The sequence below is a fragment of the Fonsecaea monophora genome (assembly GCF_001642475.1).
Source record: "Fonsecaea monophora strain CBS 269.37 chromosome Unknown Scaff1, whole genome shotgun sequence".
NCBI lineage: Eukaryota > Fungi > Ascomycota > Eurotiomycetes > Chaetothyriales > Herpotrichiellaceae > Fonsecaea > Fonsecaea monophora.
In genome coordinates, this window is record NW_019173932.1 from 1,073,336 (window position 1) to 1,087,378 (window position 14,043).

General features: G+C 51.8%; 5 protein-coding genes across 5 annotated transcripts; all 5 read right to left on the reverse strand.

The window, feature by feature from the left end:
• Positions 1-709: 709 nt before the first annotated feature.
• Positions 710-4,015, reverse strand: AYO21_00361 (hypothetical protein; the record flags this gene model as incomplete). Its single annotated transcript, XM_022650351.1, has 2 exons — positions 710-2,164; positions 2,222-4,015. 2 exons carry the CDS (start codon positions 4,013-4,015, stop codon positions 710-712), a joined length of 3,249 nt encoding a protein of 1,082 aa, XP_022517677.1.
• A 658-nt stretch (positions 4,016-4,673) lies between these two features.
• Positions 4,674-6,436, reverse strand: AYO21_00362 (hypothetical protein; the record flags this gene model as incomplete). The annotated part of the gene is made up of 2 exons (XM_022650352.1): positions 4,674-5,980; positions 6,031-6,436. The coding sequence occupies 2 exons, from the start codon at positions 6,434-6,436 to the stop codon at positions 4,674-4,676; spliced, it is 1,713 nt and encodes a 570-aa protein (XP_022517678.1).
• A 322-nt stretch (positions 6,437-6,758) lies between these two features.
• Positions 6,759-7,364, reverse strand: AYO21_00363 (hypothetical protein; the record flags this gene model as incomplete). Its single annotated transcript, XM_022650353.1, has 1 exon — positions 6,759-7,364. The coding sequence occupies one exon, from the start codon at positions 7,362-7,364 to the stop codon at positions 6,759-6,761; it is 606 nt and encodes a 201-aa protein (XP_022517679.1).
• A 1,511-nt stretch (positions 7,365-8,875) lies between these two features.
• AYO21_00364 (hypothetical protein) lies at positions 8,876-10,410 on the reverse strand (the record flags this gene model as incomplete). Its single annotated transcript, XM_022650354.1, has 2 exons — positions 8,876-9,789; positions 9,840-10,410. The coding sequence occupies 2 exons, from the start codon at positions 10,408-10,410 to the stop codon at positions 8,876-8,878; spliced, it is 1,485 nt and encodes a 494-aa protein (XP_022517680.1).
• Positions 10,411-10,905: 495 nt separating this feature from the next.
• On the reverse strand, positions 10,906-13,511 carry AYO21_00365 (hypothetical protein; the record flags this gene model as incomplete). Its single annotated transcript, XM_022650355.1, has 3 exons — positions 10,906-11,674; positions 11,732-12,536; positions 12,599-13,511. 3 exons carry the CDS (start codon positions 13,509-13,511, stop codon positions 10,906-10,908), a joined length of 2,487 nt encoding a protein of 828 aa, XP_022517681.1.
• Between the last annotated feature and the right edge of the window lie 532 nt (positions 13,512-14,043).

Sequence of the window (14,043 nt, forward strand, 5' to 3'; positions counted from 1 at the left end):
AATCAGTGTGCGGGACTGACATCGGGACGGTCTCGACATGCATTTCAACACTTCTTGTTTCGACCATATGCTGATCCAACAAACCAGCTGATGCCATGCCTTGCCTGACTCACCTTGCTCGGGCTGATTCACCCGAGCCGCACTTTTTACCTCTTTGCCCATCTCGAGCATCTCTCTAGACCGTCATTTCGCCTGTCTACGAATACGACCGCCGTAAAAACCCAGGATCCAAAAGAACCTGGTTTGAAGAAGTGTTCCCCGGATTTCGTCCTGAATGGCCAGTACGTGCATCACTGGCGGACGTAGTCCACCGCTCTCTCGATCCAGATCCATTCGCGTCCCCCTCTCACCCGACTTCTCCCGAATCTCTTCCAGGGTCGAGCATGAGATCCATGCACCTTTGCCGCATCTACCCATGCAGACCACTGCAATAGATCTACTCTGCTCTCATTCATGCGTCCTCCCGTGCGGGCATCAATAGTTTCAGGCAGACCGCAACGCAACGGACAGCTGCAGGCATGGTACTATGCAGTCAGGAACATGTTACCCCGTATTTCAGGGTTCAGCGCAATGGTGCTTTGGTTCTTTCTCATCCAGTCATTCCCAATGGCGGTCAAGTCTACGAATACGGAAAACAGTCCTCCATCGCCTGCTACATTACTCCGTACCAAAAAAAAATCAGACAGTAACGAGACAAAAAAAAAAGAAATCAACCATCATCCTCCATCTCTCTTATCTCCTTGTCTTCCCTCGTTGTAATCTTGGCGAGTCCGGGCTCCAATTGTAAGCTGCTGGCCATATCCGACGAGTGCTGGCCCGTGCCCTCCGAATTACCTGATCCCACACGTACACTGCGTCTCCTCTCGCGCTGGTGCACGATTCCCGGAAAGGCGCGTGGCTCTTGGCCCGAGATATGTGCGTCCGCTGGGTTCGAAGTGGTGGAATATAAGACGCTCGAGGTCCTTCGGAGTCGTGTGGGTGAAGTATTACCCGGTGGTCCGTTCGGGTTTGATTTGGACAGCGCTGCCTCCCTCTCCCTTTCTCTGGCTTGCTGAGCCGGGGCGATGGAATCAGCCACCGCAAACGACGCATAGTACTGCCTGGGACTCTCCAGACCCCGGTATATCTCATCCACTGGTGTTGCCGGGTCCGACGGATCGGGCAAGTCAGGGGTACAGCGATCGAAGTGACTATAGTCTTTTGTGTATTTCGCAATGAATGCGTGCTCTGCTTTCAGCGTTTCGTGTCTGAACGCCTCCCGGACGTCGGGAACGTTGCACTTTGCGACATCGTTGCCTAGCACGCCAGGCAGATAGCAGTATTTGCCCAGCCAGCGCTGCTTCAGCGAGAGTTCAAAGCCACACTGGTCGACCGAGTGTTTGGCCAGTTCGCACATGTCGACTGCGGAGAGCTTGTAGATCTGCGCAGCAACCGAGTACTCTTCAATCAGGGGTTCCTTTGTGAAGGCGAATTGCAAGGGGTCATCTGTCGACAGCGACACGTTGAGACCCTTTTTGAAGTAGCTGATGAACGGGTTGCGGTCGTAGGTCAGAAACAACGCGTTGTTGCTGAGCGGAGACATGGCGATGCCGATCTGCTCGAGGTAGAAGCAGTACTGCAGTAAGGGGACCTTTCGCAACATGATCCCGTGGCTGATGCTGTGACAGCACAGTAATGCCGCAGCCAGGTGATCGGTGTCGCCCGCCTCGCCACAGTGAGGGCGCAGGAGGAAGGTGTTGAAGTTTCTCCGTTTGCGCCAGGCATTGAGAGATGTCAGGTTTGCAAACAGATAGTAGATCCAGTATCCGTAGGGTGGGTTCTGCTTGGTGTTCCATTCCTTCGCTGCCGGATATTTGCGATACAGCCGTCGTTCCACCTTACTCTCGTCGTCGACGCTATCGAAGCCGATTACCCGTTGGAGAAAGACGTGTAGTTTGGGATGTGTGGAGGGATCTTGCGTCACCTCAAACAGAGGCTGGAAGATGTTGCGGAGCAGTTGCTCAAAGTCCTCCATGGTCTTGAGCGACTTGTACAGGGCGAACAATCGCGGGATCTGAATGAGCCACCGCACGTTGTGAGAGAAAAGCTTGTTGTCGACGACCCACGCTGCCAGCGTGTCCCATTCACTCATACTGCGCCCGTAGATGCTGATTCGCCACTCAACCTGTTTACGCTATGGTCAGCAGGGCGAGGCAGAAGCTTCTCCGAGTATTTTCCTTACCATCTGATACTTGCTTGACTCCAAATCTGTGATAACCTCGCGGGTAATCTCGGCAAGATATCTCCCTTTGATGAAGTTGTCGGTCTTCAAAAAGATATCTCTAAGCCGTGACTGTCCGATGGGATTGTACTTCAAGTTGAACTTGTCAAAGCGATGGAACGAGTCCGTATGAGCGTGCATGTCAAGGGTATCAATGCTCAAATCGTATGCCGTGAGATTGATGCTGTCGAATACCTCTTTCAGAGTCAATTCTCTACCGTCGCGCTCGATCACTATTTCATCAGGGCACCTTTTCATTTTGCTCTTGATGAAACGCAATAGATGCTTCTGGTTCATGCACGCAGAATGATGCACGTGGGTGTCCACTTTCCTGACGTTGTAAAAGTCTCGATGAGGTACCTTCTTCGTATCTGCGACCTCTTCATACTCATTCAAGAGAGCATACAAGTTGTATCGCCCTTCTAGGTATTGCAGGCGGCGGTAGGCAAAGCTCTTGGCTGGCCCATCGGAAGCGATATCGAGGATCGTATCAAGTGCCATGTAATAGTCCCGCAAAGTCGGAACCTCGACTATTGGCTGATCATCCTCCCCGTAAACTTGATAGACACTTCCAGCATCCATCTCGAAGCGCAAGCTCTTGGCTTGCTTCCCGGGAATAACGCATTCGCTCAAGTCGAAATCTTCGCCAATGGCATGGCCAGGCTTTCTTGCCTTTTTGGCGCTCGTGGGTGACGCCGGACCTCCTCGGTCAGAGCCGGTCTGGCTTGCGTTGGTCGGCCACATGTTCAACTCACCTGCACTCGCATTTCGTGCCTTCATGTCGATCATGTACAGACTGCTCGACGTGCTGTTGGGAGGAATATAGCCCTGAGGCGGTTCGCGAGCCTTTTGCTCATTCCACACCGGGTTCGGTGGAGGCGGATAGATTTCCCAAGTTTCTTCATCCTTTGGGTTCACGCCGGGACACTGTAACGAGAGCTTGAGATACTTCTGCCTCAAATCCAGCACTGTCTTGATCTTGTCACAAATCGACTGCACTTCGCTAATGATCGATTCATCAGTCGTAGCGAGTCCGCCGGGGCCAGAGCCCAGGCCCATTCCGGCACCAGCGCCGTGCATACCTTCGTGAGCTAGCAGAGGATCCTTGAACTCGTGTGGGAGACCAGGGTGACGTTTGTGATCCCGTGCAGCGGCATCGGCAATCAGTGTCGGATCCGGGCGGATTTCTTGATGATTGCCCACATGAGTTTGCAGGGAAGGAAACGACTCTTTGTTATGGTTGAGTTGAAAGCCGCTGGGGCCAGTGCCACGTTGGGAGACACGAGACTGCCTGGATGTCATGCTAGGGGTCCGCTGTAGCGTTGCCATTTCTCCATCCATCGCAGAGGCAGGCATGGTGTAGGACTTGCCCAACATCAACGGACTGCCGAAATCCTTCTCGGATTTAGTGTCCAATCGATGCCGCTGGTAGATGAGTTTGGCATCGGCATACGTGTCGCGCTTTTCGGCAGCATAATGGTAGAAGGGATGGGGTAGGTGCTCGTCTTCCGGGGCTCCTTCTGACGAGTCTGTATAGTCTGATTGAGGCGCTTTCTCCAGTCCTTCAGTTCCTTGCTCGTGTTGGTCTTCTTGAGGTTGCTTGGATCCTCTTCTGGTTGAGCCCTTTCGGGAGCGTGGGGCATCTTTACTTCCGGGCACACGCGAGGATTTCCAGTCGTATACGTCTGCTTCGTCGTCCGAGTCCGTTGTACCACCGTGTGGCGTGTGGTGTAGTGCAGTGCTGCGGGTATCCATGGCCACTATGTTCTAGCCTGTGCAGTGGAATGTAGCCACCCTTGTCAGTCAAGAATGAGGCCAACTAGGTTTTGTATTGTTTTTCCCTAGACTCTCAGAAACATGGCACACAGTCTATTGTAGCCACCTGAGCAGTATAGTCGAGGAGACAACTTGTTTTCCAGCAGTAACCTGTCTTGCCTGCTGAGAAAATGTAGGTAGATAGCCAGATAGCATAGAGTCGAGGAAAGGAGTTGTAATACTACTAGTGGAAAGCTTGTGGTTCTTGGAAGCGGGATTTCTTGGCGCGGCTTTTAGTACTAGCGGCCATCGGATGTGACTTGGTTACTAAGCCGCGTTGTTCTTAATTGATTCTAATTGGATCCATTTCAACGCCTCGCCTCGTTCTCGCCCATTCTGTCGACGGGCGCTTGAGGGATTCTCATCTTGATATACCTCGTACAAATATATACTCGGTATATGAGGGCCGGCGGCAAGAGGAAACACGTACTGGTAAAACAGGGATCCAACCCCAAATCTCAATCTGGACCCTCAAAGTGACACATCTGTCTTCCCAAGGTTTTTATACAAGACCAAGAACCACATAGCCCCATACTCCGCCCTATGCGCGCTGGCTAACAAGACAACAATTAACACCTCACAGTACCCTGACGAAACTTCATTTCGACCCGTTCAATGCCCCACAAATCACCCTGACCAGCCACGCATCCCCGGTATAGGAGGAGCATGCTTGCTTGATCGAGGTCAACTCATCACTGTCAACATTGAGACCGTCGATGTCAGTGCCACCCACATCAATATCATCGACAACGGCGTCATCATCAAATGCCTTGTCCGAAGTATCGCCCGGTGGCGACGTTGGCTTCGACACCTTCGTTGAGCTTGTCGGTGAGTTGGTCGCGGTTTGCTTAGAGTTCGTGGTCGAATGTCCTGGGGACAGCGCTTCAAGAGGTTTGCCCTGTAGCTTCCAACCTTTAAGCCCCGCTCTGATGTTGTCCGGCGGGTCTTGCGGCCCTAGCCACGGCGCTTTCCACCCTCCAGAGATACTGGTCGGATGTCCTGTGCTGTTGGCGACACAATATTTCGAGTTGAACTGTGTCCCCTTTCGCTCTTTGAAAGCCACGGTTGCGACCCGTGACCAAATAAAGGTCGGGTCATACATCATTTCTCTCGTCCACCAGAGGCGACAATCGGCTGCCTCATACACAAACTGAAGCGGGGTGGCCGTCTGTTCACCATACCGAAAGTGGTTGCAACCATTTACTCCACCGGTACCCTGTTCGTCCAACGTTCGCAGCGCCGCCTCGTAGGTGAAATCCTCCCAGATGGTGCCGTTCGCCAGCTCCGAGAACGTATTGTTGGGACTGTGAAGGAGATCGGCCCATGGTAGCAGCCGAGTAAATGGGAAGACCTGGCTGCCTTTCACACCGCCAACCGCTTGCATTGGCCCTGTTTGTGGTCGACCTCCCACTGTAATAAACTGCACACCGCTGTAACTTTTCAAATACTCGGAAACCACTGTACAGGTACTTGCACAAAAGCCGTCAGTGAGCACGACAATGTCCTGTGCCGCAAACGGTTGTCGAAACCCTGTGCGATTATTCGTCCCTGTGATGATGATGCCGGTATCTTGAAAGTTAGTGTAACCCGGATCCGTGTAGTTGGTCTGGAAGTAGGCGCTGAAGTTCCCACCGTTCGCGGGATAGGGCCCATAGTATGTCTCAAAATCAGGAAAGTCGTAAAACTGGTGGCTTACAATCGACTGATACGCCAGTGTATTATATACAACCGTGTCGTATTGCTCGTCGCTTTCGTCGTCGGTTTTCGTGGCGTTCGAATACATCTCGGACGCAGCATTGCCCAAGATCCAGAAGCCAAGATGGTCCCGCACATTCGACTTGTCAATGGGCTTAATGGATGGGAAGAGTTGGGCGTAGGTGTCGGCTCCAAGGACAACAAAGCCACCTGCATAAGAGTTAACACCTCCAGTGAGTTAGTCACGACCAAGTACTGACCTGGATTGCCCTGAAGGTCTACGATCAACTTTTTCTTCCCGGTCTTAACCGCTGCATCGAGAAACTTTTCTATCACTGACTGAAATTCTCTTTCATAATCGTCCGCACTGGACTCCGATTCGAACTCTCGGATCTGAAGAACAGCCACATCGGTCAGGCCGGTCTCGTTCAGATAGTACCCAGCTACCGAATCAGCGCTGTGCTTGATCACTGGATATGGGAAATTTGGAATGGTAGGTGAGCTTGGGGCTGCCTCGGTTGTTGTCGAGGCATCTGAGGTGGTTGGAGTTGTGCTACTGGCAGAGGATGTAGATGTGGCTGTGGCCATTAGCGTCTCTGTCTCAAAGGCACCGTAACACAGAGAGGAGAAGGCATCTTCCCCCGTGTGGACACCGTCGAGAGGCATGTTGACGACAGCGATGTTGGGATATTCGCGCGTAGTTCCATTCGCAAACGTAATGTTGGTTGAAGGCCCTGGGTAAAAAAGGGAGGCTCGGAATGAGTCGTCCCGTTGTGAAACCAAGTTGGGAGTCAGTTGATTCCATAGGGAGTCCGGGTCTTGACCCGCGCGAACCATAGATTGGGTCAATAAAAAGGTAACCACATCGACGCCGTCAATACTCGTGACTGGGGAAGGAGCATATCCGGTCACAGGGCGAGGCTGGCCAGTATCTTCATCCGACAACACAAGATCATCTACCACATGTTAGTCGAATTCTCCCAAAGTTTCACCGTGGAACGCTGCACTTGCCCATCAGGTACACTTGTGGTTCCTCGACTCCGTCTGAGGAGATGGTAGCCAGGCCATCCCCGGCAGTGCGAAGAAAGGTGAAGGAGTAAAACAAGTCGATGTGGAACGCAAGGTGTCCATCCCGTGCCGAAGTCAACAATGCAACTATCTCCGCCTGCATGTCATATTCGCTCTGATATAAGCCAGCCTCCACCTTCTTTTGTATACTATTCAAAGCCCCATCGAGGTCGACGGCGGGAAAGAGGTAGCCCGACGGCGGGTTCAGCAGATATTCTTTGCTGCTTTGAAACTCGAGATACGTCCGCAAAGAGTTCAGGAGGCGGATCGCCGGCTCTTGGTAGTTCGGAACGGATTTCAGGCATTCGTAGGCGAGTTCGGCAGGTATGTATACTTTCTCCCGGTCAGGATTTGCGGATGCGAATGCTGATGAGGCACTGGATGCAGCAGAACAAGCTGATCCCTTTGGTATTGTTCCGGTTGCTCGTGGCAGGATAGCCGGAGGAGAGGTGACGATGTTGGCACCGACGGTGGCCTGGACCAATGCGATTGCAAGGGCGCATGCTTTCCATATGTTCTTTGCCATGGATGCTGTTGGGATCAGCTCGTCTCCCACAGCGACCTCAGGCTGGGCGCTGTTCAAGACAAGGATACCCGCTCAAGGAGAGAAAGAAAAGAGAGAGGTATTGAACGAGAGACTCCAAGGATAAGGCAATCCGCATCGCAGGTAAGGGTTCCCATCCATTTAATAACGAAATATCTTTCAACAGAAGTCCGAGAGTCAGGGAGAATGGGCCGTAAGACTATCGGCCCTGCTTTCTGTGCAACAGGAACCCGGTCCACTTGGCAGATCCGCGAGGATCAAAGGATCGAAATCATCTATGGCTGGAAGAGAGACATCAGTCTCCCTATCGGATGCATTCTGTGCCCCAGAAGGATTCACATTTGACCTCGTGAATACGAAATTCCGCAGCAGGACTCAAGCCTCGACTGCGCATATGCTGCGGCTGAGCCTTGGCCCCCAAATTTGGAGACTTTCGGCCCGGTCTCGCTTGTGCCACGAGCAAATCAAGAGAGGCAGTGGATGAGAGCTAAGAGAGGGAGGCGAGATTCTACAGAGGAGTTACATACGAGTACCTCTATACCTTGGGCGGAGTTATGATGATGATGGGACCCGTACAGAGTAAGATGGAGCAATTCTATGTCCGTGCGCCCTGCAGTTACTCGATTGGTTTTTATACATGATTGTCAAGCAAGCAGTATAGCTATATAGGTTGGAGGACATCTATACTCGTACATCTGGTCACTCAGACCACATGTTGGCTACTCATATAATGCGCCACACAGGATTCAGCGTTTCAAGGAGCAGAGTAAGCGTATCCAGCAACTTGTCCATCTCGAGTCAATGGATACCTGATTAATAACATTGGTATAGTTTCGAATCACTCGTCTTCCAGCGTGGATATGTGGCAAACAAGTGCTACTCGTGCTGTGGATGCAACGGTGTATAATAATAGGAGATTGACGAACCCACTCACCACTACAGAGTAATTTCCTCGTACTATACTAATGACTGAACACGTACTACGACTAGAGGGGCAGCGCTAGGCGCTTAGCATTATTTCTCAGGCTTTTGATACTAAGCCTCCAGCGCCTTTTTGTCACAAAGGTGAAGCAGATGGGGGAAAGTTCTCCGTACTGTGGCTTCTCTGATCCTTCAGGTTTCGTGGTGCTTATGAACACAGAGTATCAGGTACTTTTCTCGATCCCTTTCCTTGTAGTTAGGGGGGCCATCAGATAGTTGGTCACCACCTGTTTGGGACTCTCTCCCAAACCTGCATAAAATGAATCACATCTGATTGAGCAAGTTGAGTTACGACTCCTTCGAACCAACCCAAGAAAAAAAAAACAAAAAAAAAAAAAAACTCCCCCCTGGCATTGGAAAAAAGGGTTGGAACTCCATCTCCAGTGGTAAACCGTATTCCAACCGCCGTCCCAACTTTGGCCAGCCCATCATACATTCCTCTTGTGTATCCTGTACAGTACAAAGTCACGAGCCGTAGATTCGCTTTCATCAGGGCTCATTCGAGTTCATCGTCACTCGCCGCCTCTCCGCAGTCGCCTATGAGATCGCTGCCTTGCTTTGATCGCTTCGTCTGTAAGAATGTCGTCCGGGAGCTCAAATTCTTCCTCCGAAAAGTCGGGAATGGGATGACCAAAAGCAAGAATGGTCCGTCCCCTCTGACGGCCCGCGACCGCTGCGTCTCGCAGATGTCGTTTATCGAAAAAGGAAGTGAACAACTTCGGCGGCGAAGCGTCGGGCCACTGTGCAGGTGTTGGTTTTCTGCGTTTGTTGGCAATCTTTGCTTCCTCGATCAGTTGTTGCGATGCAAGTGCATCAAGCTCACTGGAGTTTGGAGCATGGCTTGATGCACTGTCAAGACTGCCCTCCTCCACGCCCGAGCCGTTGTTTGACCCTTCAGTCTCCGCGTTATCGCCTTCGTCCTCATTTTCTTCTTGGTCCTCCAACACGGCTGCTTCCAGCAGCTCTTGCTCTCGCTCCATCTTTCTGCGCTTCTCTTCCTCTTTCCATCTTTTGAACTTGTCAATCAAGGCTTGGGTTTCTCGTATGAAAAGTAGTCGTTTGGGCTCGTAGCGCTTTTTCTCTGTCTCGGTAACGCCGGTTATTCCAAGGGTTTTTAACCAGTCCGGTCCTCGCAGGTCGTCGAGGAGTTTCTCCAATTGGTATTTTTCGTGCTGGGCTCGTTCCCTATCGCTATTCTTCATTTGCTTCTCATGCCTTTCAGCCTTGGCATGGATCTTGATGTACACATCCTCGCCCAAAGGGTCGACTGGGTCAGCACCGACAGTGTCGTCCGGTGGGTTCAGGCGGATGACTTGTGTGTTGTGAAGCGGCTTGTGCGCTCCAAAAGGGTCAGACTTGGGCTGTCTCGGCTCGAAGTCAGGTGTATCGTCAACCAAGACGATCTTCGTTCTGACGGTCAAAGCTTCTACTGGAGGTCAGTAAGAGTCTTAATCAGAAGTTGCAACAAAGCCATACCTGGATCGGGGGGCTTCAGACTCAGCATCTCCTCAAAATCTGGGAAATACTGCGCAAGCTCCGTTTTAGCCCGAGACCCTCCATCCTCTGAGCGTAATTTTCGCCGGTCCTCATGGTTTGTGGACAGACCGCCTCCTCGGATTGCGGCTCTCGCCTTCTCTTCGATAATTCTGATCTGATCATATTGTGATTTTTCGCCTGGGGATAGAGGCGAGTCGATGGGGGTGTTGTTGATATGTGTGGTATCTGCATTGGCCGCAGGCGTGGGAGGCACTCCGGTCGGGGTGGCGGCGGGAGGTTGTGAGAGGGCTTTAGGTAAACCCCCTCGACTGCGTAGCGGGATACGTAACTGTGGTATTTCGCCCTTGTTGGTCGACAACCGACGTCTTTTCAGGTCGTGCTCGGGCGTGGCAACAGTGGCAGCTCGGAGCCGTTTCGATCTGACAGTGATGCCTTCATTGCCAGATTTGGGGAGGAGAGGTGGTGGTTCGTTGTTGGTAGGACTGTTGGATGTTGCTTTGTGGCCTCGTAGTGTAGGGCGCCTCAATGACGACCTAGAGCCGGCCACCATGGTATGCACTGTGTTCGGAAGCTCATGATGCTGCTAGGGAGACGGTGAAGAATATGCTCATTCGCGGTGAGGAGAGCGAATCGATTCTGGATTGTTGATCACGCCGGCTGCAAGGTGAAGTCAAACTGCGCTCCCAGTTTCAGGGCTCAAATGGGCGCCTGCCGCGTAAATTTCATGTCTCGCGGTGCCCGCAGGTTCTAGGTGATGGCGGATCTAGGCACTGGAGCACCCAAGCAAAGTCAATCTCGTTGTCACCCAAGGACTCTCCAGCTTCTACTGCACAATGTAACCTGTATTCTGTGTCAAAATCGTGCCACTTCTAGTACTTTCAATTCGGACGGCCAGGTCTTTGCTGATGGGTAAATGCACGCGTCATAAGGATAGATTTCTGTACAGAAATGGGCTGTCTGACAAACGCCCAGAATGCCTCCTGCGGCTGCTAGCCTACGCATGGCATGCGGGATCCTGAACGCCCCCCTTCCTGTGCCCTTTGTTTTATTTCTCCCTTTCCTTGCCATCAGAGCTCCCAGACCTCGATCCCGTTCCTGTGTCGTTACTTGGGGTGTCTTGATATGTTTCTTCATCGCTGTAGAGATCGTCATCACTCTCGCCCGCAAATGCATCATACAGTTCGCCGCCTCGTCGAGCCCTTCCCTTGACTCGCCCTCCCCGTGCAGTCAAGCCTTGTTGCTCATCCTCATCTGCATCGCCAACCATTTCAAACTCGTATGCATCGCGGGGGTTGTTTCGAAGCCTTTTACGTCGTTGGATCAAGAAATAGATTCCCAGGCCCACACAGAAGAGTATGATCAACACGATTGAGCCGTATATCCAAATCTGCGTGCGCTTCGATACACCAAAGGTTGGGAAAAACGAAGGAAGGAAGCCATCTGAGTACTCGCTGGGTTCACCTGTCACTGTCGCTGTGGCTGCAGGCACAGACACCGTATTGGTTGCCGTGACAATGACCACAGAATCCGTTGCGTCGGTAGGCTTAGGCTTGGTAGGCCTGTCAATATGGTCGGTGGGTGTTGTGGGAAGCCCAGTAGGTGGAGCGCCAGGCTCCACACTGGTTGTACTAACAATGACGGTGGCAGTTTCATGGTCGTCGTCATGCTCGTCAGGTAGTGGGTGAAGCGTCTGAATCTGTGGATTGATACATTCGCCCCATAAATTCAGACGCCAGTCGATAAAGGTTCCGTTGAATTCATTCTTCTGGGAATCTTTGACAATCACAGTCCAGTTGCCAATCCCAGACTCACCCCTATTGTGGTATTAGTCACGAATGGGGCGGGAACAGTCTGTTGAAGCTTTCACTTACCAGTGAACCACCGACATGAACGTCCAGTCATCATACCCTTCTGCAGCTCCGTCTGGACCACGGGAGGTCGCGATTTCGCTGACCAAGCCACTGGGACTGATCAGATCTACACTCAAATCACCTCTCCTGGTGTGCTCAACATTCATGGTTACAGTGACGTGTTCGAGTCTTTCCAGGTTGGCCTTGTTCAGCATCTCCTTGGTGACTTCGAAACTCGCAGCCAGTCCTTGCTCGCCCTCCGGTATATCATGCTGGACGCTGAGCCAGGGTGAGTGGAACCACGCTTGTGGCTTGACCGTTTTCCACGTCTTAGCAGCCTCGACGAATCTATAAGCGTCGATTTTGCCATAACCGTAGGCATGGCTGAATCTCTTGCCAATGGTCGTGTTCTGCCAGCTTCCGTCGTCTTCGTGTATGGGGATGGCGGTCTCAACGCATAGATATTGTAGATCTCGCCAGGTAAGGTCTGGCCGAATGCCGAGTGCAAGTGCTACTGTGCCGACAACGAGCGGGCCTGCGGCTGATGTCCCACCATGACCATTGTAACATTTGTCAACCCCAACATCGGTAGTGTGGATGGCGTCCTGATTGCCGGAACTATATGTCACAACTAGTTGTGCGGAGCAAGCTTCGGAGTAGTAGGGATGGTTACCGGCGCGGTCAATGCCTCCGACCGTGATACTGTAGATGCTGTTGGTATAACCATCAAAGTTGCAGTTGTCCTGGCTTGCCGCTCCGTTCCCGGCCGCAAAGACGAAAACAGACCCTAGGCCGTTTCGACCATTCTGAATACCATTGACCATGGCTCGTTGGATGAGAAGACCCGGGCTTCCATGGTTGCGCCATCGTCAGGTGGACCCCAAGAACAGGAGTAGATCTGATTGTCCTGGTAGTGGTAGTTTATGGCTATCGCCTCGTCTTCATCAGTGATGGGTTTTGACAAAATTCGAATGCCCGCGACTTTGCTGTCATAGGCCATCCCCACGCCGCAAACGTTATTTCTAACAGCGGCAATCTCTCCCGCACAGCGGGTGCCATGTTTGTCATCAAAAAGTCGCGGCTTCGGTTCGGGAGAGTTGTCGTTAAAGTCCCAGGAACCTTCCGCATAATAGTTGTCCTTGAGGTCGTTGCTGTACAAGTCCAGTCCATCATCGATAACAGCAGAAATGGTACCATTACCAGTAATGCCCTCCAGCCAGAGACCAGTGACGTTCAGATCGTGACCAAGCTGTAGAGGATTGAATAAGTGCCACTGCTCCTTAAAAATAGGGTCTTTGATCTTTAGAGTGTCTGCGATGGTGTTCAAACGCTGAATTGCTTCTTGCTGTGCTTGTTCCGACGATCCATCAGACTCTGGGTCCACGGCGTCCTGGCGTACACGACCGGCCGGGAGAGGTGGAGGTATTCGCTTGACATGGCGATGTCGCAACTCTTGCTTCTCCGACCAAAGAACATCTGTAAGATCCGGGGATGTTTCTGCTCGCGGAGCTAACGCATCTCTGCCGTCTAAGGAGCGTCTCCTTCTCTTCTTTCTCCTCTTTAATTCTTGTAACGCATGCCCCAACTCCTGACAGGAGCTCTTCGAGCATGAAAAAGAATAATGATCGCTCAGTTCCCCAATCTGTCCTTCAAGATTTATCCCCAGTCGATCCGCGACTTCTTGAGGAACCGCGGTAGGGTGGAGATGGAGGGCGAAGTAGTCATTCTGGTCATAGTCGCGCGGCGTCGCTTCGGTGAACCCAGTCAGAAGGAGGAGTGGAAGCCATACTGGAAGCCGCATGATAAAATGTATAAAGGGGAATCACTCCAGAAAGCCAGGCATACCTCACACGATAGGTGAAAGACTGTTGTCGGTGCCTAATATATGACAGATGGTGCAGGTTTCGGAGTGGTCCAATTCGACTCGACTCAACTGAGAAAGCGTTGCGTTCGATGATGCGAAAATCTCAGGGCACAACTGAGGAAACAGAAGAAGATGCGATCGATCCGGTGAGTGTACGCACGTAGAATTAGTGCTGGTGGTGGATTTGTGAAACGTGGGACAGATTGATGGTCCGGCGCTGTCGATATTACAATGGGTGCAGTCAAATTGAGGACTGGCGCGTTCAGAGAATGGGCAAAGACAAAGCAAAAGGAGTGCGATTATGTCTTTATTAGGGGTTGATGGTAATCTTTGATATTGGAGAAGGGGCCTAACAGTCCTTTAAGGTCATAGAAAATAGAGCAAGAGGTGGCTCTCTGGAATATGTTGGATACAAAAATATTGATCCGGATCATGGGAATCCTGACACCTACAGTCCAGGTAGTTACAC